This window comes from Drosophila teissieri, chromosome 3R (genome assembly GCF_016746235.2).
Source record: "Drosophila teissieri strain GT53w chromosome 3R, Prin_Dtei_1.1, whole genome shotgun sequence".
NCBI lineage: Eukaryota > Metazoa > Arthropoda > Insecta > Diptera > Drosophilidae > Drosophila > Drosophila teissieri.
In genome coordinates, this window is record NC_053032.1 from 7914073 (window position 1) to 7942071 (window position 27999).

Here is a 27999-nt window from a genome sequence, read left to right on the forward strand (position 1 = left end):
CAAAAGTGATATTTTCGAAGAGTTTCTCGACTGCTACATGATAAAGTCGGTTGGTTTAAATTGTATCAAAATTTTCAGGTTATTCCAATGGCAGATGATATAGTCGTACCGTTTCGATTAAATGAATTCAAACATTTAACTAATTACACTATCTAAAATTTAGATCAACATACTATCTCTTCGAATTATTATATTGAAGCGTGCCACACCCCCATAAACTAAAGTCCAACAACATTTGTAAAATATTGGTTCATATGGAAGTAGTTTTCTCATAGTCGTGAATTCGACTATAGCGATTATATATTATTCCCAAATAAATTTTTTTCAGAAAATATCATAATTCATCAACTATCAATACTCAGAAAAATATAACGATATCCATTATTTAAGCTATCGATACATTGATACTTTTATACTTTGCCATCGCCAGTAATCCAGCCGCCTGGTAACACTTTTAATTTTCACGTCGAAGAAATCGGACGCGTTCTGCGCGTCGCCCGCGCGAGAATAAAAGAATTCCAATTCTGTCATTAAATAGTTATTTTATTGGAAAAATATTTAACTAAGAGGTGAGTAACAGTGTTTCAAGTGAATATACACAGCAGTTTGCGGTCAATTAGTGAAATGAATGCCATTTACACAGGCACGCACACAAACACACTCATACGCACACAGACGCGAGAAATTTCCCTGTTTTTTTTGTCTGCGGTGCATTTTATTTTGTGTGTGCTATTGCCATTTTTCGGCACTCGCTCCTGGCTGTTGTAAACAAAGTTGTAGTTAGTTGCAACATTGATTATTGATCGCGCATTGCACTTTTTCGCCTGCAGCCAACAAACTCATAGATACAGAAAAGTATTGATTTTCGTCCAAGATGGCGGACGACGAGCAATTCAGCTTGTGCTGGAACAACTTCAACACGAATTTGTCGGCCGGCTTTCACGAGTCGCTATGCCGCGGCGACCTGGTGGACGTCTCCCTGGCCGCCGAGGGCCAAATAGTAAAGGCCCATCGATTGGTGTTATCCGTCTGCTCGCCCTTCTTCCGCAAGATGTTCACTCAGATGCCGTCGAACACCCACGCTATCGGTGAGTTTGCACCTCTGATATCTAACTCTATATGATGGCGGCCTTTTCTGACCCTACACTCTCTTCGCAATTCTTGCAGTATTCCTGAACAACGTCAGCCACTCGGCGCTGAAGGACCTCATCCAATTCATGTACTGCGGCGAGGTCAACGTGAAGCAGGACGCCCTGCCCGCGTTTATAAGCACCGCGGAATCGCTGCAAATCAAGGGGCTAACGGATGTAAGTATATGTGTGCTTATATGTGACATACTGGGATACTGGTATATCGAATCGGGGGAACAGCAAAGCCAAACAACAACAACGCAACCAGCACATCGCCTTTCGCGCCCAATACATACACACGCGCTGGCGTCTGTATAAGAGCATGGTTTGACTGTACCGAGAACTTTCTCGCAAACGAAACGCGTGCCAGAGAGAGACAACTGGAGGGGCTATGCGCCCAGCATTTGTCCCGCTCTGGCTCGCACGGCAGCGGCCAATTGTGTGGTTGTTTTTGTTTCGCAGCGAATTCGATACCAAAGCATAAACATTAATTTGTAGCGGATATAAAAAAGCAACTATTGCAATTCAAGTCTTTTGACGATTGTCTTTTTAACTGTTTAACTAATTGGGAAAAAGCTTTTATCTTCCCGACTAAAATGAATGTATTTGCAATATTTTTTTCATAATTAATTTTAGTGCAGCTGTACTAAATGAAACGGGAATTAGAACTAAAAAATATTTTTTATTTGTCCAATCAATTAATTATTAACAATATTTAAAAGAAGTGAATGGCCAGATTTCTAGTTAGTTAGATAGGATAAATGTATGTATATTTTATCGATTTCAAATTCCCTATTATCGGAATATTTCTATTAAAAAAAATGCAATAATTAAATAATGAATATTTTTTATAGAACGATCCTGCGCCTCAGCCGCCGCAGGAATCTAGCCCGCCGCCAGCAGCACCTCATGTACAACAACAGCAAATACCGGCTCAGCGGGTGCAGCGCCAGCAGCCGCGCGCATCCGCCCGCTATAAGATCGAGACCGTGGACGACGGCCTGGGCGACGACAGCAAGGGGGGCACAACCCAGATCGTTATCCAGACCACGGCCGCACCCCAAGCCACCATTGTACAACAGCAGCAGACGCAACAACAGCAGGCGGCGCAGCAGATCCAAACGCAGCAGCTGCAGACGGGAACCACGACGACGGCAACGCTGGTGTCGACAAACAAACGCTCCGCCCAGCGCTCCTCACTGGCGTCCGCCTCCTCGAGCGGCGGCGTAAAGCGCTCTAAGACAAGCACCTCCGCAAATGTGATGGACCCTCTCGACTCGACCACGGAAACTGGAACCACGACAACTACCCAACTGGTGCCGCAACAGATCACCGTACAAACATCTGTGGTCTCTGCGGCAGAAACAAAGCTCCACCAGCAATCGCCGCAGCAGGTTCGTCAACAGCAGGAGGAAGCCGAATACATTGATCTCCCCATGGAATTACCCACGAAATCTGAACCTGACTACTCTGAGGACCATGGCGATGCCGCCGGTGATGGGGAGGGCACCTATGTGGAGGACGATACTTACGGAGACATGCGCTACGACGACAGTTACTTCACGGAGAACGAGGATGCGGGCAACCAGACTGCGGCAAATACGAGCGGTGGCGGAGTGACGGCGACCACTTCCAAGGCAGTGGTTAAGCAACAATCCCAGAACTACAGTGAATCATCGTTTGTCGACACCAGCGCGGATCAGGGCAACACAGAGGCTCAAGGTTGGTTGAATTCCCCAGCATACATGGTCAAAGGCCAATAGATATAAGAACTATTCAAGGGTCATGAAGTCCGCTTGCGAAATGCAAACACGTTAAAAAAGATTCCTAATTCAAGGGTCACATTTTCATTTTAACCTTAAACACATTCCAAACCTATTGGCTTCGCAAACGGATGATGTCCTTTTAAAGTCCGGCAAAGTGCGCTTAATTTTGTTTTAAACAAAGTTAAGCTATACTTCACTGACTGACTCATACTTAATAAGTAGTTTGCCAGCCTGTGTTCTATTTGAAATCGATAAGGAGCACTAGGCAGATCTTTGCTGTCTAATGCATATTTACTAAATGCTGGACGCAGATCGCGCGTTCTTACATTCATTCAGTTAAAAGGTAAGTAGAGTGCTGACATTTTAATAACCTGCTAGGACGGATCCGATGTCATACCATGGAGCTGAACCCGTGAAAAGCTGCAACTACTCAAGGTAATACCAGCACACTTAAACCACCATATATTTTTCCAAAATTTTCAGGTATTTGCAATTTTAAATTGATGTAAGCAATCTTACATGATCAGAGGGTTATTATTTAAACATGCACACTTCGGTTTCAATAACGATGTTCTGGTGATGCTAAGGTTACTGGGGTTCGTTGTTATGGTAGTTATCCCAATTGTACCTAAAGATGTTGTCTGGATTTGTTCAAGCAACGTAAAAGCTTGCTAATGCAAATCCAGCAACGGCATTAATTGCCGAGTCTTCAAATTCTATTCGTACTTATAATTTGTTCTTAATCTCTATCGGTTCAAAATGAACAGTGGACAAGTAAAATAGAAAAAGGTCTGTTAAGCATACTCATATGTAGACATCTATTCTAATTTGGCCCCGTTTTAATTTTCGTGCACTGTTTTTATGTTTTTTTTTTTGCCCTTTTTTTTTTTGTTTTTATGTACTGTTTTTTATGTAGCTGAAATCGTGTTTGTGGTATTTCATTTAGTGGAAAATTGTATTGTAACTGCCTTTTATTTTTGCTCCGTATACTAGATATTTCTTTGAACCAATTTACGATGTTTTCATAAGCGTCTGGCGATTTCAAGTTTTTAGAGTAGATTAGACTTTACTAATTTAATCGTGCATAAGTGAGAAAGAACGAGTTACGGTAATTCAACTTTTGTGTGCACTCTGAATAGTAATACTTAGTCATATGTTCCTAGATAGTTACTCGATATTTATATTATTTTGCTATAGAGAAAAAGAAAATTTTGATATATGTAGAGTTGCCATTTCCTGGAGATTGAGGGCGGCGTTGCCACTTACGGCAGCCCTAATTGAATATGCAGCCCTGGCTGTTCAGTAATGTGGCAACGCCGTGCAAAATCATAAAATAATGCAAGCGAACTTGTTTTGTTATTTGATTGCATGCGTTTTGCAAGGCCTATTTGTCCACAAATTAATTTCCTGCTTGTGCCAGCGTGCGTGGTGCGGCGTTGGCTAAATAATTCAAGTGGTGGGGCTCGTAACAGGCAATGCCTCTGTGTACTTCTGATAATCTGTGATAATGCTCATTAAAAACTAAAGCGATGATAATTCGGAAGGAAATGCTACCGTAAGTTGTAAAATGCAATACCGCCGCAATTTGGTAAGTTTTATACCACAGTAACGACGCGTTCTTCAGTTCACCGAGTGCAAATAAACTGCTTAAAGCCAAAGTCTAAACTAAAAGTTGTTTTATTTCGCCGATCCTAACTTAGCGCTTAAGCCATATATGTACGAATATTTACTAGAATAGGTACTAGCCATTGGCTCTACTATATATGCCCACTAAACCAAATTCCTCGCCTTCTTGTCGCCCCTTTGCTTCGGTTTCCCTCGGGCTCCTGCAGATACGGAGATCAGTTTCATTCGCAGCCAGAAGAAGAACGCCCAGCTGGTGTTCCGGAACTACATCTACAACAAGAAGCTCACCCAGGCCAATGGACAGACGACCTGGCGCTGTGCGGATGTGCTCAAGCTCCGCTGCAAGGCGGTGGTCATCACCCGCGACGGACACTTCATCGACGCCCGGCGGCAGCACAATCACGAGTCCCATGCGTCGAGGATTGGCCAGCGACAACTGTATAAAGTGGAGCAGGAACTGGAGGAGTACATCGAGATTTGCACGTCGAACCCCAAGATCTCACAGTATCTGGGCAGCAGCAATATCATTGTGACCGCCAAAGACGGCAAGGACTGCAAGTTGTTCCTGCCGGCCGCCGAGGCCACCGAGATCGAGATGCAGGCCCTTGTGGACGCCGCTGAGGAGGAGATGGATGAGGAGGAGCAGCATTCCGCGGAGCGAGACCGTGAACGGCAACGGGTGGGCAGGTGGCGGACAGAGGAGGCCAAGCATCGATCCCTGCTGAAGGCAGACCACCCCTAGGAATTATCAGCTAGCACCTAAGCTAATTATTCGTCTCGAACTTCGGAAGGCGTCGATTTCTCTTGGGAGTTTTTAAACAAATAAAGTCAATAAGTTGGAAGGGATTTGTCAGGATTAGAAAAGCTATAGCTGGCATCGTGTTGGTTTATTCTTTATAAATAACACGCAAACGACATTCTAGGTTACCAAGGAAACCAAAGACCTTCCAGTTCCCTAATAATTTAATTATACATTTTTATAAATATGACAAAATATAACTTAGTCAAGCAACCATTTACAATTCCACATGGCTCAAGGCCATATTGTCCAAAGAAATCGACCCGACTCCTCGAAAGTAGTATAAGAAACTTTTCTGACTTCTGTAAACGTATTTCATATTTAGCTCCTAATAAACTGAGACCAAAACAAAGTATGGTGCTCATTTTGGACTGGATTGCCCCATTGTTATTAACTTGTATCTCAAATATTGACTACTTTACTAACCCTAAAAACTTCTTCTTTTCAGATGATGAGCTAGTTTTCATAGAGAGCCCCTGGTCGACGCCGTGCCTAGTGTTAAATGGATACATGTACAACTGCCACAGCCGCAAAAGCAACAAACAGTATTGGCGCTGCCATAACTACTCAAAAAAAGTGCATGAAATGCGCTGTCGATCTCGCTGCGTCCTGGAAAACGGACGCCTTAAGAGTGTAACCGGTGGACTTCATAACCACCAGCCGCACACGGAGAAGATTGACAAGATCATTCAGCGAAATAAAATGGCAGCGGTCAGCACTGGAAGAAAGCTCTCCAGAACGCACAGCTTCACACAGCTGCAGCTTCAGGAGCAGAAGCAGGAGTTTATCGATGAACACCAGTTGACTACCGATGCGGCCACATTGCAGCTGACAGATCAAGAACTGATGCACGCCTCCATGATGCTTATGCACGAATAGTTTGGCCATCGGTCATCTCTATTCAACTGGTCCTGGCAGTGCAATGTAGTTACTAAGTAACAGCTATAGAAAGTACATATCTAGGGAGTGGACTATGTACACTTATTTCGATATTTTCATCCCAGTTACCCGGATGTGCATTTTGAAGTGTCGCAAACTAATGAATCGAGTATAATTTGAAGTACAATGAATGAGATTGTGAATATAGTTGTAAGCCCCTAAATTTCGATTAGCCAATGAAGGTGTTTTTAAGTACATATATTCTTTGCAAACCCAATTGCACCATTCCCTTGACGGCTATATGATCATGTGAAATAAAGATCTGAACTCAAGAAAGTAACCGTTCCTCGTTCTGATCTAATTAGGAGGCAAAGAATTGAAGAATATGCGTAGTTCCTGTCTCCATTGACTAATTCAATCCCTTTCTTTCAGTTCTTACCTACGACGATAGAGGAAAACTAGTCCATGAGGGATTCACTTTCAGCTGTTACTCTAGGAATGCCGAGAAATATGTCGCCTTCTGGCGATGCTCCATGTACAAAAAGTTACACTGCACTTCGGCGCTGACCACCCACATAAAGTCAATAAAATCAATCCGAGGATTTCACAATCACAAGCCACCAGAACGTCTAAAGACATTTGTCCCCAGAGTGGTGGATAGTTTAATAGTTTAATATATTATTTTAATCTAAACGATTTTTATATTTCAATTTAAATGTGACATTTTGTGTACCGTGGGAAAGACTGAAGTTCAGTTAGGAAAACATACGGTTTGAATGTGTAAAATTAAATTGTAACTTTGTATAAATTTCCCAATTTGTATATTTCATTTGCTTAATTTCACTTAAAGTTAAATTCATAAATAAACAAAAAACTGTACAAATTAGTGAAGACCAAGAACTAATTATATGATTTAAGCAAAAATTTTATTTAAATTTTTATTCGAATACCCCATATTCGTTATTGAATCATTACCATTTTATACATATTTCCTCCTCTTATTTTTCAGGTTCAATATCTAAAGCTGTACGACAAATAGCACAGATTACAAAAGTGCGGCTGGTGCGGGATGAAAAAGTACTAAGCACAGTCATAAAACTGGAGCCCGCTGGAAGGCTAAATCTGAAAAATCCGGACAACATCATCCGCACCTCGACCAACCAGCACAACTTTGTGCATGTGGGATTGCCTCGTATGAAGGGAAAATGCGTAAATTGCCTCAAAAAGAACCGGACAGGCCTGAGGAGGATCAACACACTGTGCAACACATGTCCTGGAAGCAACTGGATGTGTGAGCCCTGCTTCGAGGAACTTCACTCTTCAATGAATTGAGGAAAAAGATTATACCCACAAAATGCGATCGACTGAGTCAAGATGTAAGTTCAAATTTAATGGCCAAGATTAAAAAGGACCTTTATTATTTTGATTTCTGCAAATTCGGCTTTGATTGTCCCCTACCGAAAATTAAAATTTACTTTTGTATTTTACAGTAGGAAACTTAAGCATAAAAAAATAAAATGTTTTATTGGTAAACTAAACTTTTTGCGCCCTCGTTTTGCCGAATTATTTTATTAAATTTGGATCATGTAAGTTATTATTCCCTTGCATATTTCGAGATAGGAAGATCATCTAAGAGTCTGTGCTCTACCACACCACGTCAAGCTTTGAGCATGGTCAATGGAGAGGAATAAGGTTACATTAGATTGGCCTCCAACCCAAGACAAATTTATGATAGCGAATTGGTTGACAGCTTAGAATTAGAAGACCATATGGTTTCAAGTCAAGCGATTTTAAAGGAAGCTTTCAGGGTTCAGTATCAGTGCTATCAATGACTTTCAATATAATATATATCTATTTTAAACCTTTGAAATTGACCGAAAAAGAGTTGCATAGTAAGGAAAAACCTCCCTGTTCGAGGTTTGCTATATTCAGTCACACTCTCAATTACTTTTTGGATCTCATCCTTTGGCGAATTCGACCGCGATCCTTCTTCTGCGGTGGAAGGTCGTGATTGTGGGACGCATGCAGTACTTCCAGGCGGTTGTTTTTTGTGGTGCGGATGCGAGCACGGCACTTTGTAGTGGAGCGGGTGGCACAGATCCACTTAGTGCCGCGGCCATTCTCCATAAACTTTACGTAACTATGACCGTTGTAGTTCAGTTTGACAGACTCACGCTGACCCTTAGTGAAGTAGAACTGGGGAACGTCACCTTAAAAGATAATAAATATGTGACCCGATGCGTTAGTAAATAGTCATTTCGCTAGAAGTAGTTATCTCAAGAGGGATGTGGAGAATGTTCGAAGGTTCTACAACGATTCAATTGCATTGTTTGGGGCTTACTTTTATTAAATGTACACATAATAAATTGTTTATAAGCTGAATCATAAGTGCTAGCTTGTCCGTCTCCTAAAACGCAGTTTTGTATTAATAATTATGGAAGTAAGCTAAGTCAATTTTGTTTAAATAAAGGCATAACAGAAGGAACAGAATGTAATCTAGAAGTGTCAAAAATGTCATAAGAAATCATGACGCAATTTATAAAATTTTAGAATTAAAGGGAGGAAACTTTGGAATAGGTTTCTTCACACTTAGTAAAAAAGGTTTAAATATATGTTCCTAAATAATAATAAAAATGTTAATATTGGCTAGTAGTTGTATTTAGCCTTTTTAAATTCATCAAAACTGTCTGGCTTTTGGGTTTCGACGTGGCAAGTTCAAAAATGAAAACTCAAAGCATGAGTTTTGATAAAGAAGGAAAATGACCCTGCGATATTTCGTCAGAAAAAAAAGCAATCTTCACTTCCTGCGGCTGACCACTCGCGTGGCTCCCACAATTCCCGTGACATCCGCTACGATTTCTTCGTATTTCAGGTGCATCCCCAGCTCGCTGACATCGATTGTGGCTGGGGATTCGTCGTCCAGTATTGCTCCAGCAATTGCATCGCTGGTCATCTGAATCTCTTGTTGTTGCTGGGTTGGCTGTTGCGGCTGCGGTTGCCTCGGGGTTGTAGCAACCACCTTGGCAATCGTCTCCACCGGTGGCACGCGGCGCACTCGCTTCTTTCGGCGCACAATCTCCTCGTGCGTGTGGAATCGGTTAAGCGGACAGACAACATCGTTGATGGTAAAGACACGGGACCGACACTTTTGGTTCCACCATTGGTTGCAGCGCCAGAAGCGCTTCTCCTCTCCCGAAGACAGTTTCAAGGTCTTCTCGAAGATGAATGGCTGTCCACCGTAAATCAGTTGCATTCTTCCCCGGGAAGTTGCCGAGTAGATCGCCACGCTGCTTTCTGTGGATGGAGAGTGTACAATTGTAATTAGTAACTAGTCAACTGCTGGGCTATTCGCTATAAATACAGATTCAGAGTCAGTGCAAGTTATTTTGCCAAATCATGGCTCTTTTATATTTCTCTCATCTTAAAATATGAATATTCTGATTATAGGTGACGCTTTTTCGGAGGATGATTGTGCTCCGGCTGGGTCAGATATACTTTGTAGCGCCCGTTCCTGAGCTTCTTGGTTGAAAACCGAGCTTTGCATGCAGGATTTCCATTGCGGCGGCTACGACAGTGCCAGTAAGTCGTGGCTTCGTGGTTGTTGGTCTTCGAGTAGGCATACTTTTTAAACATCAGCTTTATTGTCTTCCGCTGACTTCGGATGACTCGAATGTTGGGGATAAAGTCCATCTGTTTGCCGTCCGCATCAAATATAGCCTCCACTGGGAGATGACGCAATGTCGAAAGATGTACTGTAAAAGAAACGGTTTAGAATTAGTTATAAAATCCGAAGTAAAGTGCAACAATAAACCAACATAAAGAAATATGTCTAATATAAATAAATAAAATTACTTAAATACTTTTTAAAGTATTTTGGAAGTATTTTTTTAATACATTTTAATACTAAAATTCGTTCGAGAATAATATCCTTAGGTTTGGATATGTGATTAGGGCTGGCACATTAGGTTCAAAACTAGCTTTTTGCAGTGATACTCATGCATAACTCATAAAACTGTTCACCAAAAAGTTATTTAATTTGCAGATCATGCTAATCCTAAGTCATGCTCTACATTTTAATCGATCGTGTGTTAACGCAGAGTGGATTCCTCTCGAGGCACAGTTTCTGGTCATCCACGCGACTGTCAATTTTCTGCGTGGTGTACATTGTGGGGTGTGTATGCAGGTTGCTGGTCACGTGAATAATATCCCCTCCACCGGTGATGCGAGTAACCAGGCGAGCCCGGCACTTGGCCTTGTGGTACATTGAGCACTTCCAGTCCCGACTCTTTTGTCCCTCCCTCAGCTTTTCGTTGGGTGTGTATGTGTTTCCTTCGTGGTAAACAAGATCGGTTCCTCGGTTGGAGCGCACATACTGGGCTAGCTTCGAGTTATCTGCAAATAATTTTCGAGTTTAGTTACATCCTGGTCAGGTCTTTCAATTTATATGTGAGGATGTAAGGTTATTATGGTTATTTTGTTGGTAGTGAAAAGCAGTCAAACATTTTTAAATGGAAGCTTCATGTTTATTCCTCTAGACAGCTTGGTACCTGCTACTTCTTAGAGCTACGTCCGCTCACCGCATCCTTACGGCTGTGATTGTGGCCCTCATGCCTCATCCGCACTTTGTTCGTGTCCCTATTTACTATGGCCCGGGCCCGGCAGTTGCTGCGAAAGTTGGCGCACTTCAAATAGGTGCGACGCAGATTTGTAGTGCCGATCACGAAGCGGTATCCATCGATTATCGTAAATCCGTTCCGTCGGCAAACACTACGATGCCGAAAATCTGTTAAGAGATTTGCATAGTAAGTCATAAGTCGCATGGATATTAACTACAACATCAAATTAGCATTAGTTTATGGGTAACATGCTGGTAAGTATTAGTTAGGCGATTCGGATATGTGAAAGTCCTAAACCAAATGAACAGTGCTTCCATTTCACCAAAATTAACAATTTGACACCGATGAGAATACATTTATATTTAAGCCATTTAGTGTAACTAACAATTTTGCAAATCCTGGTTTGAAAGCTGCATGCTTTGCTGGAAGTCGCCTGGAACATGGTTACTTGCTGTTGCGTTTCCCGTGACGCTTTCGACAGCGCTTGTGTGGCTTAAAGGAATCTGCCGGATGATTGTGGCGGCGGTGGCTCAGCTTAATGCCGTTGACACCTTCCCGATTTGTGACGCACCTCGCCGGGCAGCGGAGCACGCTGTTACTGTTCTTGGAACACACCCAGTTGATGCTATTTCGGTACTTACGTTCCACGGAGTACATGTGCCCCTGGAAGATGAGGTTCTTTCCACCGCGGCGATTGGGCACCAGTTGGTAGCATGCTGCAAGAATTGAAAAGGATTAGTCAGAAGGCCTCCTCAGTTGCGCAAGAACACAGAATCAACAACGACAGGAGAGGCGGAGGATATAAACTTGTTCAGCGTAAGCACCTTTATTTGATTAATGAGATGGCACAGGTAGTTTGTAACTTAGGGATGGTTGTGGAGCCCGCGCAGTGCCGAGATCCGATTGGATTTGGTCACCACGCGGGCGGAGCACTTGATGTACTTGCAGCGCAGCTTGACGCACTCCCAGTAGCAGACATCCTTGATCCGGCGATTGAGGGTGAAGGGTTTCCCGTCGATGGTCAGCAGGTTGTTACCCCGGTTGCTTCTGGTGAAGCTCACCTCCAGGTGGTCAAAGTTCTGCTTGCGTGAGCCGCCGGGAGTCTTCTTTTTCCTTGCCACCAGGAGCGGCAGGTGCACCTTGTAGTCATCTTCCTGTTCTGCAAGACACAAGTTGGAATGGGAGGAACGGGTATTGATTAGAGCGCTCTGACTGATTGATTGCCCACGATGATCCGCCAAGTAATATATGCCTGCTCCACTGTCGTTTCTATACTTTATTAACATTGCGCGCATTGCGTCGCTTTGAAATCTCGTTTTAACATTTGTACACAATTGCTTGAAATTCGAGGCGTCGTTGGCATTTATTCATCTTCATTACTCGGCATGGGCTCCCTTCTTAGGAAAGCGGGATTTTCATTCACAGCTGGGTCTCCACCAACACTATTCACTTTTTCCGGGCCATTACAAATTTTAATTTCACCTTTTGTTTAGTAAATGAACAACCATTTTCAGAATTCACTTTATTTTTTCACAACTGTAGGCGACATTTTTATAGAGTTGCCAGATCAAGCGTTTGAACTCAGGGCTGCAATGTTTGGCAGTACAGTAGCTACAGAAATAAGCAAAAATACTGAACATTTTATGAACAAATGGAAATAAGGAAATCCCTTTACTTTACTAATATGAAACGAGCTGTATGGCATATTTTGTTATAACCAGCTGTAACCGAATACACCATTTTTGCTATAATTTAGTAAACATATGAAGGGGTACGTGGGCTTTGTGAGTTCTATTTATTTAGCCTTTGGCTTAAAGAGGATTCACTGTGCATCGAGTGCAGCCCTGGCCTGATTGCTGCCATTTCCTTGTCTTTTTGTGACTCGCGTGGACTTAGTTTTAATAAATAATTTGTGTTTTAATATGTGAAATTGGGCAATGAATGTGATAGATAATGGGATAGCTGCTTTGGATCCTTGCACTCCAGAATTGCTCTGAAAGTGTAGGCGACTGTTTCTTAATCAAAATGAAATAAAAGCTCCGTATAACGAAAACCGCATTATCTGTGTTTTATTTTGTTTATGTTTTCTTTTGACCTCCCAAGACTATGTGTTGTAACCATGTACCCATGCACCCATGTACCGTTCCAGATGGCCCTGCCATCCCGCAGCCCACGGATCATCCAAGGAAACCAGCAACAGATAGCGTGCAGAAGTCCCCTAAAGATGCTGATGCTATCCCTTTATTCGATGGCAGCCGGGTCTTTGTGTCCAAGGTGGCTCTTGCTAAGGCATATATTCCCATGCCGATGATATATACGTGCCGCGTAATGGATCTGGTGATTGGTAAAGATAAGCTGGTGCGCATTGCCCAACAGGAGGAGGGCACGGACAAGGACCTGCTCCAAGACATCATAAGTACATAATGGAGGCTACGTCCGTTGCACGAAGAGTCTTACTAACCTGTGCTGTATCCCATCTTTCCAGCCCATGTGTGCAAAGTTTTTGCCCTGCGCGGCAACCAGCTGACCCCATTCGCAGTACAGGAGTTCATTAACCACAAGCTGTCTACGCTTAAACTTATGGTGGTCAAGGAGGGGAACTAGTTTAAATTGATTTTTGCATTCGTAAACCGAAATAAATGCCTGTAATAGAACTTCCCACTAAACCTCTTGTGCAGTAGCTAGTTCTCTCTTCTAGAGCTCCCAAAATAACCTCAACTAATGTCTGTGAACCGCCTTTATCCCCTTTCCAGGTGTCATCCAGTCGCTAAAGGCGCTCTTCGAGGGCAAAACCACCAGCGCCAGCATCCAGTACACCACGACTCAGCGAGGCAGGGTAATGCTGGTCTACGAGGGCTACCGGTATGTTGTGAATCGCCAAAGCCTGAAGAATGTCTTTTGGCGTTGCTCACGCTACGTAAAACACAGCTGCCGAGCCACCTTGGTGACCTCCAAAGTGCAAGATGTCACCCTGCGCATCGCTGGGGCTCCGCACACTCACGGTCCGGAAGTCAACTCGATGGATCTCACGACTGACTTGCTGGACGAATTCCCGGAGCTGCAGTAGGCTCTGAACGACCAGCAGTTAATATAATTTACTCATAGATTTCAGCTCTACCTTAACCTAAATAAATTAAATTAAATGTGCACACAATATGTAGTTATGCGTGTTCTCGTTCTGTGCCTACTATAGTTTGCTAGCCTACTGAATTCTCAACTAATCTGCTAATATTTTCATTTTACAGTTAAGATCAAAATGGAGCCTTCACCGACGCCTGGCCAGTCAACGGATGCTGCTGTGGCCGCCTTGGCCGTCACCTATTTAAGCGACGAGGAATCGTTCCGAAAACCCTTTACCCTGCCCAAGATACTGGATGGTAAGTTCTACAAGAACATCCAGCCGAACCAGAAGACGCCAGGAGCTATCCAGGCCACCTGCACAACATGTCACGGACTAATCTCCGGCACCACCAAGTCCACGGGAAACTTTCTCAGCCATATCAAGAGGCGGCACAAGGAGCTGCTGCCCCTGTGTCAACTTTACTGCCAGGCTAAGGCCAACGGCACTGTGCCTGCGGTTAAAAATTCACCACCCAACCCTAATGCTATGGTCACCTCGGCGACGTCCATTCCTGCAATGGAGATGATGACCCAAGTTTCGCAGATGCCTCCGCCAACATATGCCACAGCTCCCACCCACCTCGGCATGCCGGTGACGGTACCTGTGCCCGTCTCCATGTCATTGGCGATGCCCATCTCTCTGCCACACGTGCAGACGCCGCAGATGATGGCACTGATGCAACAGCACCAGGCCCACGGTGCCGTCTTTATCAGCAAAGATTACTAGCCCCGTCGGGTGTGGGCTCACTAAATTCTGTGGTTTTAATAATCTGTTGAACTAATGTCGATGTAGAGTGTACCTAAGGTGAGCGATTTTTAGTGGGCAAGGAGTCTGCAGAATTTTAAGGACAACATATAGCTTGTTTGTCTAACGTAGTAGGAATAACGACCTGTGTCATATGGTTTAAACTTCCGAAATATAGAATAACATCACGGTTGAATTGAAAGCTACTAGAAAGTCCTTAAAATATTCCAAAGATTGCATACTGCAAATCGACCCACCTAAACTTAAGCTAAGTGCAAAATTTTATAGGTTCTGATTAGCTTAAGCAATTTACAAACCAAAATAAAGATAATAGAAACATTTACTCTACTATACTGTTTTAGCTATTTACACTAGCTACACAATAATTTGTGCACATTACCAAGACAATTTTCTGACTTGATGTTTTTTGTTTCAGATCGCAGGCGTTATTCAAAAAAGCTGTTGCAGTTTGACGGGCCCGCGGAGTTTAATCTTGCTGCTCATCGACGGCCGAGGCTAATCATTGCCAACGAGCACTATATCGTCCACCGCATTTTGGGCAAGGACAACCTAATCGGATCCTGGCGCTGTATGTATCATCACAAGGGCTGCAAGGCCCGAGCCTCCACATTCATGGTGGACTCCGAGGTGAAATACCGCAGCACGTGCTCATCGCACAACCATAAAAATGTCAGGGCTAAGCTAGAAAGTCTAAAGTTGCCTTGGGCCACTACAGATTAGGACTAAACATAGTCCTGTTCTCAATATCAAGAACATTCCAACTGTAGCAATGCATAGGTTATATACAAGGCTTCATAACTTAACAGCTACACGAAAAAAATTATAAGTTGTTAGAAATACACCAAAATTAGCATATAGTTTATATGGATTTCTTGAAAAAGTCAGACAGTTTCTAAATTAAAACATAATAACTTAAGACAAAGTGAAATATCAAAGTAGTCGTGCAAAAAATGGATTGATTTGAAAATCTTGCAAAAAAAATGGGATAAGATCTCTTAAGCGCACAAAATAAACACAAACTATTTAGTACGGATTGCACTACTTTGAAAGATTTTCTAATTAGAGATGCAGCAAGGAATCTCAGCTATCTTATGACGAGATCATATAATTGCATTTCGTTTAGATGTTCATCTGATTTTATTAAAAGTTCATATTTTGTACGTAACACAAGCCATTGTTTAAGTCAGTGCCGTGGTCAAAAGCGTCTAAGCAATGAGAACAGAATAAATAATATGACCCGGGACTTTAAGAATTACAAAAATGATATTTTGAGATCCCAGATGAACAGGCTACTTACCCATTCTAACTAGGCTCGGGACACTCAGTCTAAATCAATGATATACTTTCAAGAACAATAGTAGAATACATTAGCTTAGCCCTAACTGAACTCGGACGATGGGTTGGGAATGTCTAGGGAGCGGTTAAATCTTGGGCAGATGGTCTGGGTTGCCCTCGGTATCTATTTTCCAGGAACCCTGGATTTTATCAGCGGCTGTGAGGGAACTCAGCTTCTTGTGGATCAGCATCCCAGCCGCCTTAGCCGCCTCAATACGCTTGTTGTCGCCCATATGATTGTGCACATCTGAATATGGAAAGAAGTCATTATTTGGTATAAGGCCTTTGCTTACACTTTACGAACCATTGGTCACATAGAGATCATCTCCGATGGTCTTTAATCGGCTGCGGCATTTAACCGATCGGTTTTGAACGCACTCCCAGTACAGGATATTATTGCTTTTGCCGAAAAACTTTAGATTGGAGCGGTATACAAAGTTGTTAATGGTCAACAGAGTGCCGCCCTTGCGGCTGATCAGGAACATCTGTGGACCACAGTTGCGGACGTGTTGTGTAACTGAAAGGCAGGAAAAAGTGTGTTACTTATCATTTAAAATGGGTTTTGAGTAAATTTACGTATTAAGTTAGAGCTTACTAGCTAGTGAAATGTTTTAAGGTCTGATTTATTGACATCGTTTTATTACGAAAAACTTAATTATTTAGAATTATTAGGGGTATTTAAAACCCGATTGAATATAGAAAGTATAATGTCAAGCTCTTAGGCAGATCTGAAATTGTACTGTTGGGCTTTTTGAGCCTTCTTGATCATAGTTAAGTTAATATAGTAAAAAGTATAATTTGAAGTTCTAAGGCATATTCTGTGTCACTTCTTCTTGTTCTGCAGTGCCTTTTGAAGTCGTCGCTTGATTTTTTCACGGAAATCATTTGGATCCACTTCCTCCTCCTTGGCGGGGGTCTTCTCCGGTTCGTCCAATTCAATCTCGTCGATCTCCTGAATCTCAAACTCCTCGAAATCTTCATCCTCCTTGTCGCCGGCATCCTCGAGCTTGGTGGTGTTTTTGATCAGCAGTTCCACCTTGGTATCCTTGCTGGGCGACAGCGTGGATATGACACCCGATTCGCCCGGCATGAACTGAGAGGGCAGGCAACTTTTGTCGCTGGCCTGCATAAAGTGCACGTGCTCGCCCTCGTAAGGAAACACCCTTTTCTGGTCGCATACCACCCGCACCTTGCACTCCTCTCCGTGCTCACGGTAGCAGCACTGAAACACGGAGTAGTCCGCCTTGCGGAACGAAAACTTAAACAGGTGGCCATTGAAGATTAGCTTGACACCGCCTGCGAATGGAGCGTGGAAGTAGCTTGGTTATCTGTGAGCAAGATTCTAGTCAGGATTCGGACTAACCTTTCGTTGTGGAGGCGTACACCGCAGGTTCGCTTGCCTCCTCATTCAGGGTCGCCGCCTGTAGTTTTTCCAGGAGCTTTGGCTTTGGCGTCTGATCCTCAACCTTGGTTTTCGGTCTGCCGCGTTTACGTGGTGGAATCTTAGTTGCAGATGAGGATGTGGCGGCTGTCAATTGGAGAATCAAACGCAACAGGTTAGAACATCTGTGTAAGATTGGGCTTTTCGGGCGAAAAAATTAAAATAAAACAACTGAGGAGGGTCTTTAGCTGGTTCTTGTGTATTTTATTGGTTTTCAAGCTGGGAGTAATGTACAAATATATAAAATAAAATATTTAATGCACGAAAAACACGGTTTAAAGAAGAAGAGCACTGTACTTTAGAGCTGGGATAAATTCTTACTATGTTATCGATGTTTGGCACCTAACACTGGTTAGTGATTTACTATTTGGCATGTGCAGTTGAATAAATCACCTGTATTTATTCATCAGTCGAAGAGTTTTGCAGAAAAAAGCGTGAAAGGTTAAATATGAAAGGTTATTCTTAAAATAGTAGCGTTATAGCGTTAGATGGATGCCTTGGCACATCATCGATTGTTGAGCTGTAAGCTAACATTAATATATTTGCTTAACAGAACTTTTCAGATATAATCATAGCTTGTTTATATCTGAAAAGTTCTGTTAAATAAAGTATAAAGAAATACCTCTGAAAGAATGAAAAAAATATCAAGAATATCAGTGAAATAAAACAACATTGATTAGCTACTTGTACATCTTTGTTTAGAGCTATGTAAAATAAAATCCGTTACGATTTAAAGACAGTTAACAGCCGATAACCGATTGCTTCCGCTAACAGCACTGCTTCTGCTGCTGTTGACACGCCATTTTTGTTGTAGTTCTTCTTTTTTCGCCGTGCTGTGTTCGCTCCGTTTGTGTTTTTTGGCAAACAAATTGTTCTTCTACAGTTAGTAAACGGTGCACGGTATTAAATATGGCTAATTACAGCATGGTAATAAATGTCCGGAGATGGTGGACTGTCAATTGTCCTGCAAAAATGCAGCGAGTGAGTGATTGTGCGGTTGTATGCGCGTCTGTGTGTGTGTAGCGATTGTCATCTTTGTTGTTGTTGGTGTCTCAAAAAGGAATTCCTCCAAAAAAAAGTGCCAAATGGATGTTATACTTGAATATAAGGTAAACTACTAATATGGGAAGGCAAGATGGTTTTTCTCCGATTCCAGGTGAGTTCCCATGTGAGTCCACCTCGCTGCCAATGAACCCTTCTTGACCACAAAAAGGATCGGTAGCCAAATACTAGAATAGTAGACTATAAATCGTCTTGGAAGTAGCTAAAAACTCCCACAAGTGATATAAATAAGCGGCTATAAATAGTAGAGTGTATCGGGAATTGCCTGCAATAAATAGTTTACTCAGCACCCCAAACTTCCATGTGTTTTTCTGTGGGCTATACATTTAATTTTCAAGCCACCCGGGTAATAAAGCCAGTTTCCTTGGATCCTCCATTACAGGTCAGTTCATCGGGGATATTCCGCGTGGCCAGTGGATCGATAAACATGAGTACTTCTTCCTGAAAAACCAGAAACAGGGCTTTAACCTGGTATTCAATGGATATATGTACAAGAAGGAGGCCAGTTTCCGGGCCACGGTCAATTGGATCTGTTCCGACGGAAATGGCAAGCGTCTGAACGAGAACAAGTGCTCCGCGAGGGCCATAACCAAGTTCGACGGAGGGATCAAGCTGGGGAAGAATGCCCACAACCATCCGCCTCGGTTTTTGGGGGGCAAGGTGCCCGCTAAACTAATGCCCAAGGATGCCTTTTATCCGCAATATTAAAAGAATTTACACAAACCCGAAACATTGTCATTTTCACATAAAAATATAGACAATTGCATTATAGACATTAAGCACTCATGTGGCAACCGTCATTTCATCATCGTACCATCCTTCATCTTCTCCAGCAAAAGACCAGAACAAGGGCGTCCGCTTAAAACGCACCGCTCAGGGCGAATTCCTGATGGTCAGCGGGAAATCCTACAAGAAAACCCGCGCCATGCAGTACCGAACCTACTTCCATTGCTTGACCAGGAACTGCCCGTCCTACTATGTCCTCGTGGAGCTGAGCCGACGACCTCGACTCACCAGGCATCATGAGCACGCCCAGCACTGTCTGCAGTGCTTGTAGGATGTAGGATGTGTATGTAGTCATAGGCCAAACCCACGATGTACAATATACCGAAATCCATTAAATCAATCCCAAGTGTTTTATTTCCTCTTCTGAACTAAAATTTCCCTAATCCAAACAGCAAGCATAACTAACGCGGAAAACTCTTCTTGTTGTAGCCAAATTCGACTACCAGATCAGCGTGGATGTGGGCGAGGCCACCATGCAGTTGGCCAACGCCTCGTCTGCTGGAGTTGTCAACAGCAACTCCCCCTTCTTCATTGTCAGCAAGTACGGCACCAAGCAGATCATGCTCAAGCAGCACACCTTTAATCGTCACATCTGCCGGGACGACGTCACGTATTGGCGCTGCAGCCAGGTAAGTGTATAATCTGAGATATACATTCGTAAAATACGTTTTAGGCGTCTTAGTATTTAGCTTTAAATTCTTCTATATAATGCGAAAAACAGATAATTACTAGGCCAGTTGGTTGAGATGAACATTATTGAAGCCTACTTTTCCGAGTAATAATTCTACTAATTCTAAGAAACTGTAATAAATTGTTGGTTATTTTCGCACAGGCTTCTTTTTTGGAAGCTTTATTATATATTAAAGGTGTTTTTTAAGGAGGTTTATGTTTTTAAAATGAAAAAGAAAATGCACAAGGTGGCTGTAGAGGGCAGTTTTTTCGTTATTTGATAAAGATTATTCGATGGCATTAATGATGGAATATAACTTCGGAGTTTTTGAAACTGCATCCTGGAAGTCCGATTCTCGACAACTTTTTCAAGTATCTGGGGCCCTATGTCGGAATAGCTCGTACAATATTTTCTTTAGTGCGCACTCTGCGAAGTCTAGTCGGTGGCCGGAGGTCCAAAAGAGTGAATTGGGTGCGAATACTTGTCGATAGTATAGCGCACAGTCTGAAATGATGGCCGATTATGAGCACCATAAAACGGGCGAAGCCAACGGTGCACTTTCACAAACAACCTCTGGTTTTCGAAATAAAATTTAACGATTTAGTATCGCTGCTTAGCTTTTAAGCTATTCATCATGAATTGTTAAACCAAACTAAACATAAAGCACTCGACAGATGTCAGCTGACATCAAAGATGGCCAAATTGAACTCTATTGAAAAAAAACCTAAAAAAACATCCGATTAAATATAATATTTCACAAATAAACTGCATTCTTTTAACAATACAAGACAAAACTACATCAGTCAATGTATTCATTGTGGTTCTCCTTTTAGTTTGCAGTGTTGCGATGTCGTGCGCGGCTTAAAACCAAATTGGATACACTCACCATCCTGAACAGCGAGCACAACCACGAAGTTATCACCAAGGCGCGAAAGTACGGCTCTCTAAAGCGTCAGCGGGCGGAAGCAGAGGCGGCGGCCCGGGCGGAGCGTCGCCAGGACCCCCTTGAAACGCCCGCCACTCCAGCACCGCCAACAACGACATAGCGCTCTAGTCTTAAGTCCAAGTGTAAAATATTGCATCACCTCAACACTCGTCTGACTCAATAAAGTTCAAGTTAGCTAAGTTTCTGGTTTTCCAAGCGTCTCTTTGCCCTCTAGCTTTAGATCTGATTCCTACTTTTTCACTCGTTTGTACTAACCAAGTGTGTCTACTTTCTATTCTCAGATTCCGTTGCGTACTACTCGTACATCACCGGCTTTCGAGGGAGCCGAAAACTGAAGATTGGAGAGTTCACCTTCACTCGAAACAAGACATCGGGACTAAAAACTTATTGGTCTTGCGCTCGAGCTGGTGCTCACAAATGCAAGGCCCGCGTGGTCACCGGGCAAGACCACGATGTGACCATAAAATGCGGCCAACATAACCATCCGCCCTATTAAGGAAACATATAAAAACCAGCCAACTTAGGCTCATTGTATAGAATCAATTTATAGCCTATTTATTATAGAATATAAATCTAAAAAAATCAAAACCGTATTTTATAGAATTCACACTTCAACAGTCTCCATAATTGTACTTTTTGCATTTAAGCTTACTTAAAGGTAATTTGTTATCTTACAGTGTTCGACGATCTGGATGACATGAAGGGCGCCATCAAGCATAGCCTACTCACCTTTATTCGGGGACAGCGCGGTTGCAAACTGTTGGCTTTTAATGGTCATAACTACGTTCGAAATCGTCGCAGTAACCTGAAGACCTACTGGATATGCTCAAAGAAGGTAAGACAACATTTATGTAACCCTTAGGATAACCACACAGAAAGCTTCTTGCTAAGTTGCTAAGTTGTACTTGCTATTTAGTTATGGTCTTTATGACAGTTTCAGACAGAAATCAGCTAGTTTCTATCTTTATTTCAGGGCAGCACTAAATGCAATGCTCGAGTGGTCACCAATGTGGTTGAAGGTGTGCACAAAATAGTACTGGAATCGTGCCATCACACCTGCCTTAACACGGAGCGAAAAAAACGTCTTTCGGTTGCAAACATCATGGGAAAACCGCGAAACAAGTCGGGAAAGGCTGTATCCACTGGCTTCATAAAGGAGGAGGGTGACGAGGATTTAACACTAGAGCTAAGGACACTCAACTTAAGCATCGAGGACCTTAACAACCTGCAATGAACCGAGACTCAAAATCTAGCCATATCTTGCGATCTAGGAGTAGACTATTTATATGAGAATCTAAAATAAACTGTTTGTCTTATGTATTTAAGCAGAAATGTACTATATGATTTTAAAAAAATATCTGTATGTGAAATATTTGATTGCGTTACTTTTTACTAATTCTACATATTTTTTTTGTTGTTTTAGTGACATTCGATGTAATAACTGTTCCGCTCGTAAAATCCGATCAACACCCGCTGATGAAGCGCGTTCGTTTGTCCAAATCTATGGAGGACGTGCACTATGTTCGTACTCCGGCCGGGAATGGTGTTTTACACTGTGGAGAGCATCGTTACCTGCGGAACGCCGCCTACAAGGACAAGGTCTACTGGAAGTGCAGCAAATGGCGCAAACAATGCCGGTCCCGCGTCATCACTCACATCTTGCCGAATGGCCAATCCCGCTACGCCGTCAGCGGGGTGCACAATCATCCTTAGATAAAGAGCATTCAGCGGGCTGAATTGGGCCACATACATAGCTATAGAAATAAAGCACCCATTTGTATATAAAAGAATAGTAAACCGAATTTCAGTTATGTGCAATAACATCATTCAATTTGTCAGTTTTAGGATTATATTGCAGAAGATAGTCTTTATTAAGCTCAGGTGAGTGTTCCAATGAATTTGTTTAAAACTGAACTTATTTATATGTGTGAATGTATGGCAAATATAAGTCTCTTGTTTTATTTTACTTTATTTAAATATATATCTTTTTATAAATTCTTATTCCGCAGTGCGGTGTGGTTTTTCTTTTAAACTTAGAATATATAGCTTTTTGCGTTCACACCTTAACATGGTTTTTCTTTTCAGGTTTGGGTGAGCTTGATCCGAGTAACCTGGCTGACTTTGGAAACGAAAGCTTCTTACCCAAAACTCAGGGTACACGTCCACAAAATGTCCGCTGTGGGCTGGCATCCGAACAGAAGTGCGTCCGCACCCTGGACGACTGGGATCGCATTCGGTATGATCGGACCAAGAGCGGCGATGTTCTGCTCTACGACGGATATCGCTATGATCGACGGGCCAACTACAACGATATCATATATTGGTGGTGCGCCAAAAAGCGATTAAACTGCAACGTTTACATGATTACCCACAAAACCAAGCCCACTTATGTAGCCATTTCAGGCGTGCACAACCATTTGTAGACATGTTCACATTACTATATTTCCAATAAACATACACTTCCTCGTTTGAAAGCTAGATTATGTAGTAGTTACCCAGAAATGCCTTTCTAAAACATTTCCAAGTTTTTGTTTTTCGCAATATCTAATTATCTGTTTCAATCCTTTTAGAACTGGCTGTCTTCGGCACTGGGCAGCGGGGAAGAACCGTGTTGCTGTTTCAGAATGAGAAGTTTGTTAAGAACCGATGTTCCGCCTCTCGTACCTACTGGATATGCTCGAAAAAGGTAAGTTAAGCTATGAGTCTTTGCTAAAATTATGGAATATAGGTTTCGTTTACCAGAAAGCCATTAGTTAGAGTTTGCGAATCATTTTTGTATGTTTTAATGTCTATGCAAGGAATTTCCAATTTTTTTTTTGTAAAAATATATTTCAAATGCATAGTCAAAGAAATAAGAGTTTATAATTGATGGATGGATTTTCAAAAAAAGGGAATTGGAGATAGCACAGAAATTCCTTGTTACTTACTGTTTTGTACTATTATTTTAAAGATTTTTTTACCCGTCACCCATTGAGTAAAAGGGTATACTAGATTCGTTGAAAAGTATGTAACAGGCAGAAGAAAGCGTTTCCGACCATATAAAGTATATATATTCTTGATCAGGATCAATAGCCGAGTCGATCTCGCCATCTTCAGTTTTCACATTTTTGTAAGTCTTATAAATTGCTCTCGATTTTCCAAAAATCGTTTTTGCCACGCCCATCCTAACGACCCCAAACCGCCAAAAACGGTCAGTCTTGAAATTTCTCCTTCGCACTTCCACTAGCTGAGTAACGGGTATCAGATAGTCGGGGAACTCGACTACAGCGTTCTCTTTTGTTTAAATAAGAGTGAAGAAGTAACAACCTATTTCCTTGTACCACCAACAGGATGTGACGGTCTGCAGAGCTCGTGTCGTGACCGCGCTTGACAAAAACGCACAAGAGCGAATCATCAAATGCCCCTACGAGCATGATCACAGCCGGAAATTCCCTAGCAACAACCTGAACCTGCCTGTTCTCATAAAAAGGGAGAAGAAGGCGTTATCTCTGGATTCGTCCAAGGCTTACATTTAAGTGCACACTGTCAAAACCGCTAGCCATTTAACAATTCACTCTTAAATAAATGACTGCTTTACATTTTAAACAACATTTAAGATGAACTACATATTTTTTCATAAGGATGTACCTTCGCCTTTGACGTAGCACTTGTATACAAATTCTCAAACTAATCCATACTTTCTGTTTCATCCACAGCCTTTCACATTGACTTCGCGGACTCCAAGAAGAACGGTGGCAAGTTGCTGGTAATCAATGGCTTCCGCTTCTTTCGAAACAAAAAGCGTGGTCATCTGCAGTACTGGAAATGCCGGAACTATTACAAGGAGCGTTGTCCTGCCATCGCCATCCATGACGAGTCCACCCTCATCCTACGACTGTGTCACCAGCACCAGCACACGGAAAGCAACGACATTGAGATCAAGCCACTGCCTGGCTCAGAAACAAAGTTACCGGAAAGCGCTGAAGATGAGGCACAAGCGGACCCAGAGGCTGAGATGGATAATGAAGCTGATCCGGATCCGGAGCTTGAAACTCGTGTACCTCCTCCTCTTAGTCGCGAGCCGCCGCCACTCCTTGAAATAAAATCGAAACAAAGAAACCGAGACTTCTAGCCGCGATTAGATACTGCTTAGCACCTAGTCCATAAGCCTGTAAAATATGTGTATTAAAGCGAAGCAATGTCAAATGTTTTTTAATACCTTTATGTATCAGTCTAATCCAATTTAACTACGTTTAAGAAATTAGAACAAGTTACTAAAGTACTTCTTCTGCATTCGGTGTTCTTCCAGAATTTGACTACGGACATGGACAGTACCGCGGCAACAATCCGCTGATCCAGTTTTCCGTGTCCAAGCGTGGCGGGCAGCTTCTCTGGCTCGATGGGATGAAGTTCTTCCGCAACAATATAAACCGCACCAATCTGTACTGGCGCTGTCATTGGTATTATCGCCATACCAAGTGCCCAGTGCTTATTTGCATGAGCAAAACAAACAGCAACGATTTCCGGCAGATCCATGACCACTGCCACATGCGACCGAAGCGCAAAGAAAAGCCTGGCACGGGAGTAGGGCCCAGAATAAAGACTCCTGTGGTGTCCAACGTGAGGAGTCTTCCGCAGAGCATGGCGCACATGTTCGATATGTAATTTAAGAGTCTTTCTCAAAAACATGTTAATAAAACGAGACGAAACCTATGAGACACCTACATAATTGTCCAATTTCTTGAATGTATAGTTGTATTAGCCAGCACTTTCGACCATACCTAATCTTTTCTTCCTTTATTGCAGTTGTTCTGGCCAACGACGAGGTACCCAATCCGGAAGATGTGCTGGTTTTCTTTACGCAATCGCTGCGCGGTCGCCCCGCCATTATGGCAAATGGCATTCGCTTTCTGATCATGAGCGAGAACAAAAAGAAGATCCTGTGGCGCTGCAGCTCGATGGCCACCAAAAAGCTTAAGTGTCCTGCACGCATCACCATGTTAAAGGAGACGCCGCCCAAGTTCATCATCAACAAGGCGGAGCACCTGCACGCGGAGCTCAAACGGAACAAGTACAGCTCTAGCAAGGCGCAGACGCTTCGGGAACCGCACCAAATGGCCACCAAATTGGACTGCGAGATGGAGGGAGCTGGCGGCGTCAGCTTCGATCTCCACGAGGAGGAGCTCAATGACCTTACTCACGACGTCTAGAGAGACTGTAGTTGGCATTAGGTGTACTTTAGAGACAAGCAAAAGTGGATCATTCATTCATAATAAATGGAAAGAAAATACGTTGCTTGACCAAACTTCTTTATTTGCCCCTCATCTCCAATTGTTTATGTGTAAATTAGGAATCCCATTCTAACATTTAACGTTTCGTTTCTTTATAGAAAACACATTGGAGTACGTTGTCAGTCAAAAGGGTCACGTCCTGCTGATGCACAAAAAGTTCTCCTACGTCCGAGAGAAGTGCATAAAAGGGAAAACCTACTGGCGCTGCACCCAGTACACCACCCAAAGCAAGTGCCATGGTCGGCTGCATATGCTAAATGAAGAAATAGTGCACTTCAGAAGTCACAATCATTCACCAACTGGCCAGGAACGAAGGCAGTACATGAAGCTGCTATTGAATAATGTGTGAATAACTATATATTATATCATTGTGAATTCCAAACAATATTGATTTTGTCATGCTGATGTATCCTAATTTAAACCTATACCTTAGAGCTGTGCTTTGCATTCCATATTCGTAGTTCCTGCAAACATTTATTTGTTTTGATTTACTCCTTTATGGACTTAAGAAAATACCTTGATAGTTACCGCTGTCATTAAAATGAAAAAGAAAATTAAATCATTTTATGGACTTATATGCCATAAACGTACACATAAGAAAATAATTTAAAACTGAGTATATAAATTTGATTGCCACATTCGGCATTTATACGAAAGAAACTTTTTATTACGTTTGACTTAGTCGACTAATGACCCTAAGAAAAACCCTGAACCCTGAAAAACCCGGTCAATAATTTGAATCGTCGTATATAATTATTAAGAAGAAGACTTATGTAAAAATTAAACCTAATCAAAGCCTCTTTTAGAATATTTTTATTTCTCTTTTTACATTTTGTGTGTATATAACTAACACTGTATGCTTTCCTTTTCAGGCACGGCACATTTGGCCAGCTTTAGTTGCACCCGGAAGAAAAAGCGTAAGCTGGTAATCGACAGACATGAGTTTGTCATGGATCGGAAACTGAAGAGCAGCATCAACTGGCGTTGTGCCAGATATCGAAGTTCGAACTGCAAGGTCAGGGCCACCACCCATGTGCTGAAGAATGGCCAGGAGGTGTACCGACTGAAATATGCGAAGCACTCACATCTGTGACTTAAGAAACATACATTAACATACCTGTTGAATAAATCTTAAAGCATTTTTATAAAATAAATTATTATTTAATCAAGTTAAACCTTAGGAGATGCTTGACAAAATGGCAATGGAATGTTACTTTTCAGTGGAATTTTACCACTAGTTTGGGCTCTGGATATATTCTCTTAATTGGATTTTAAATATTAGATTAATTAAGTAAGAGCTAAATAAGAAATAAATAAATGAAAGTGCGCGTAAAAAATGTAGGATATTTTAATACCATTAAATATGTAAGCCTATACCTAACCCTCGTGTGATCTTTTACTTACAGATATAATACGCAAGCGAGGGATAATGATAGTAAAGGGCACAAAAGGAAAGCCCAAGCTGCTGATGGGCGGCTACGAGTAAGTCTTTCGTATTGTTAATTCAATAAGAATAATTCCATTACCTGCTTGTACAATTTTACCATTAAAGGTATTATCGCAATAATTCGCGGGGTTCCAAAACTTATTGGCTTTGTGCACGAAATCGTTACATGCGCTGCGCTGCTCGAATTATAACTTGCTCGGTGACTGGGGAGCTGATCATCAAGAACCAGCAACATAACCACGACACACTCAACCAGCCCAAAGCTGATATAAAGGAGAAACCACTGACTTCAAGCCCTAAGACTAAGGATCCCGAGCATTAGACATAAAATCCCGCGCCA

General features: G+C 42.3%; 8 protein-coding genes across 35 annotated transcripts; 1 reads left to right on the forward strand and 7 right to left on the reverse strand.

The window, feature by feature from the left end:
* Positions 1-429: 429 nt before the first annotated feature.
* On the forward strand, positions 430-27996 carry LOC122619687 (modifier of mdg4-like). Of its 26 annotated transcripts, none has more exons than XM_043796762.1 (6): positions 430-569; positions 831-1088; positions 1168-1307; positions 1985-2852; positions 27619-27694; positions 27765-27996. In XM_043796762.1, exons 2-6 carry the CDS (start codon positions 875-877, stop codon positions 27979-27981), a joined length of 1515 nt encoding a protein of 504 aa, XP_043652697.1. In that variant the 5' UTR covers positions 430-569; positions 831-874; the 3' UTR covers positions 27982-27996. The 26 variants fall into 26 exon arrangements, with proteins under 26 accessions (XP_043652697.1, XP_043652699.1, XP_043652696.1 ...); XM_043796764.1 differs by lacking the exons at positions 27619-27694; positions 27765-27996 and adding exons at positions 26311-26557; positions 27085-27124; XM_043796761.1 differs by lacking the exons at positions 27619-27694; positions 27765-27996 and adding exons at positions 23513-23628; positions 24272-24530.
* Positions 7570-9594, reverse strand: LOC122619690. The gene is made up of 2 exons (XM_043796773.1): positions 8542-9594; positions 7570-8410 (listed from the first exon to the last, which is right to left on the reverse strand). The coding sequence occupies exon 1, from the start codon at positions 9451-9453 to the stop codon at positions 8998-9000; it is 456 nt and encodes a 151-aa protein (XP_043652708.1). The 5' UTR covers positions 9454-9594; the 3' UTR covers positions 7570-8410; positions 8542-8997.
* On the reverse strand, positions 9582-10471 carry LOC122619692. Its single transcript, XM_043796776.1, has 2 exons — positions 10271-10471; positions 9582-9952 (listed from the first exon to the last, which is right to left on the reverse strand). The coding sequence occupies exons 1-2, from the start codon at positions 10329-10331 to the stop codon at positions 9642-9644; spliced, it is 372 nt and encodes a 123-aa protein (XP_043652711.1). The 5' UTR covers positions 10332-10471; the 3' UTR covers positions 9582-9641.
* LOC122619694 lies at positions 10456-11706 on the reverse strand. Of its 3 annotated transcripts, XM_043796780.1 has the most exons (4): positions 11641-11706; positions 11458-11532; positions 10748-10983; positions 10456-10592 (listed from the first exon to the last, which is right to left on the reverse strand). In XM_043796780.1, exons 2-3 carry the CDS (start codon positions 11471-11473, stop codon positions 10751-10753), a joined length of 249 nt encoding a protein of 82 aa, XP_043652715.1. In that variant the 5' UTR covers positions 11474-11532; positions 11641-11706; the 3' UTR covers positions 10456-10592; positions 10748-10750. The 3 variants fall into 3 exon arrangements, with proteins under 3 accessions (XP_043652715.1, XP_043652714.1, XP_043652713.1); XM_043796779.1 differs by lacking the exons at positions 11458-11532; positions 11641-11706 and adding an exon at positions 11202-11336; XM_043796778.1 differs by lacking the exons at positions 11458-11532; positions 11641-11706 and having other exon boundaries at positions 10748-11035.
* LOC122619695 lies at positions 11151-11528 on the reverse strand. The gene has a single exon (XM_043796781.1). The coding sequence runs from the start codon at positions 11471-11473 to the stop codon at positions 11261-11263; it is 213 nt and encodes a 70-aa protein (XP_043652716.1). The 5' UTR covers positions 11474-11528; the 3' UTR covers positions 11151-11260.
* On the reverse strand, positions 11680-12366 carry LOC122619691. Its single transcript, XM_043796774.1, has 2 exons — positions 12030-12366; positions 11680-11975 (listed from the first exon to the last, which is right to left on the reverse strand). The coding sequence occupies exons 1-2, from the start codon at positions 12109-12111 to the stop codon at positions 11680-11682; spliced, it is 378 nt and encodes a 125-aa protein (XP_043652709.1). The 5' UTR covers positions 12112-12366.
* Positions 15780-16550, reverse strand: LOC122619693. Its single transcript, XM_043796777.1, has 2 exons — positions 16342-16550; positions 15780-16284 (listed from the first exon to the last, which is right to left on the reverse strand). The coding sequence occupies exons 1-2, from the start codon at positions 16520-16522 to the stop codon at positions 16124-16126; spliced, it is 342 nt and encodes a 113-aa protein (XP_043652712.1). The 5' UTR covers positions 16523-16550; the 3' UTR covers positions 15780-16123.
* On the reverse strand, positions 16660-18281 carry LOC122621895 (modifier of mdg4). The gene is made up of 4 exons (XM_043799912.1): positions 18251-18281; positions 17751-17774; positions 17401-17565; positions 16660-17333 (listed from the first exon to the last, which is right to left on the reverse strand). The coding sequence occupies exons 1-4, from the start codon at positions 18279-18281 to the stop codon at positions 16861-16863; spliced, it is 693 nt and encodes a 230-aa protein (XP_043655847.1). The 3' UTR covers positions 16660-16860.
* Positions 27997-27999: the final 3 nt, after the last annotated feature.

Bases quoted from the DNA above. Each gene is read 5' to 3' on its own strand.
- LOC122619694 (XM_043796778.1), bottom strand. From the start codon at position 11,020: ATGCGACTTATGACTTACTATGCAAATCTCTTAACAGATTTTCGGCAT.
- LOC122619690 (XM_043796773.1), bottom strand. From the start codon at position 9,453: ATGCAACTGATTTACGGTGGACAGCCATTCATCTTCGAGAAGACCTTG.
- LOC122619687 (XM_043796746.1), top strand. From the start codon at position 875: ATGGCGGACGACGAGCAATTCAGCTTGTGCTGGAACAACTTCAACACG. The intron at 1,089-1,167 runs GTGAGTTTGCAC...CAATTCTTGCAG, and splicing joins GTCGAACACCCACGCTATCG to TATTCCTGAACAACGTCAGC. The intron at 2,853-14,061 runs GTTGGTTGAATT...TTCATTTTACAG, and splicing joins GGGCAACACAGAGGCTCAAG to TTAAGATCAAAATGGAGCCT.
- LOC122619691 (XM_043796774.1), bottom strand. From the start codon at position 12,111: ATGCGCGCAATGTTAATAAAGTATAGAAACGACAGTGGAGCAGGCATA. The intron at 11,976-12,029 runs GTCAGAGCGCTC...TGTGTCTTGCAG, and splicing joins TCATCGTGGGCAATCAATCA to AACAGGAAGATGACTACAAG.
- LOC122619692 (XM_043796776.1), bottom strand. From the start codon at position 10,331: ATGACCAGAAACTGTGCCTCGAGAGGAATCCACTCTGCGTTAACACAC. The intron at 9,953-10,270 runs GTAGAGCATGAC...TTTCTTTTACAG, and splicing joins AACACACGATCGATTAAAAT to TACATCTTTCGACATTGCGT.
- LOC122621895 (XM_043799912.1), bottom strand. From the start codon at position 18,281: ATGGCGTGTCAACAGCAGCAGAAGCAGTGCT. The intron at 17,566-17,750 runs GTGTTTTTCGTG...TCCAATTGACAG, and splicing joins GTGCTCTTCTTCTTTAAACC to CCGCCACATCCTCATCTGCA. The intron at 17,334-17,400 runs GTTAGTCCGAAT...CTCCATTCGCAG, and splicing joins GTACGCCTCCACAACGAAAG to GCGGTGTCAAGCTAATCTTC.
- LOC122619693 (XM_043796777.1), bottom strand. From the start codon at position 16,522: ATGTTCCTGATCAGCCGCAAGGGCGGCACTCTGTTGACCATTAACAAC. The intron at 16,285-16,341 runs GTTCGTAAAGTG...TTCCATATTCAG, and splicing joins TGATCTCTATGTGACCAATG to ATGTGCACAATCATATGGGC.
- LOC122619695 (XM_043796781.1), bottom strand. From the start codon at position 11,473: ATGTACTCCGTGGAACGTAAGTACCGAAATAGCATCAACTGGGTGTGT.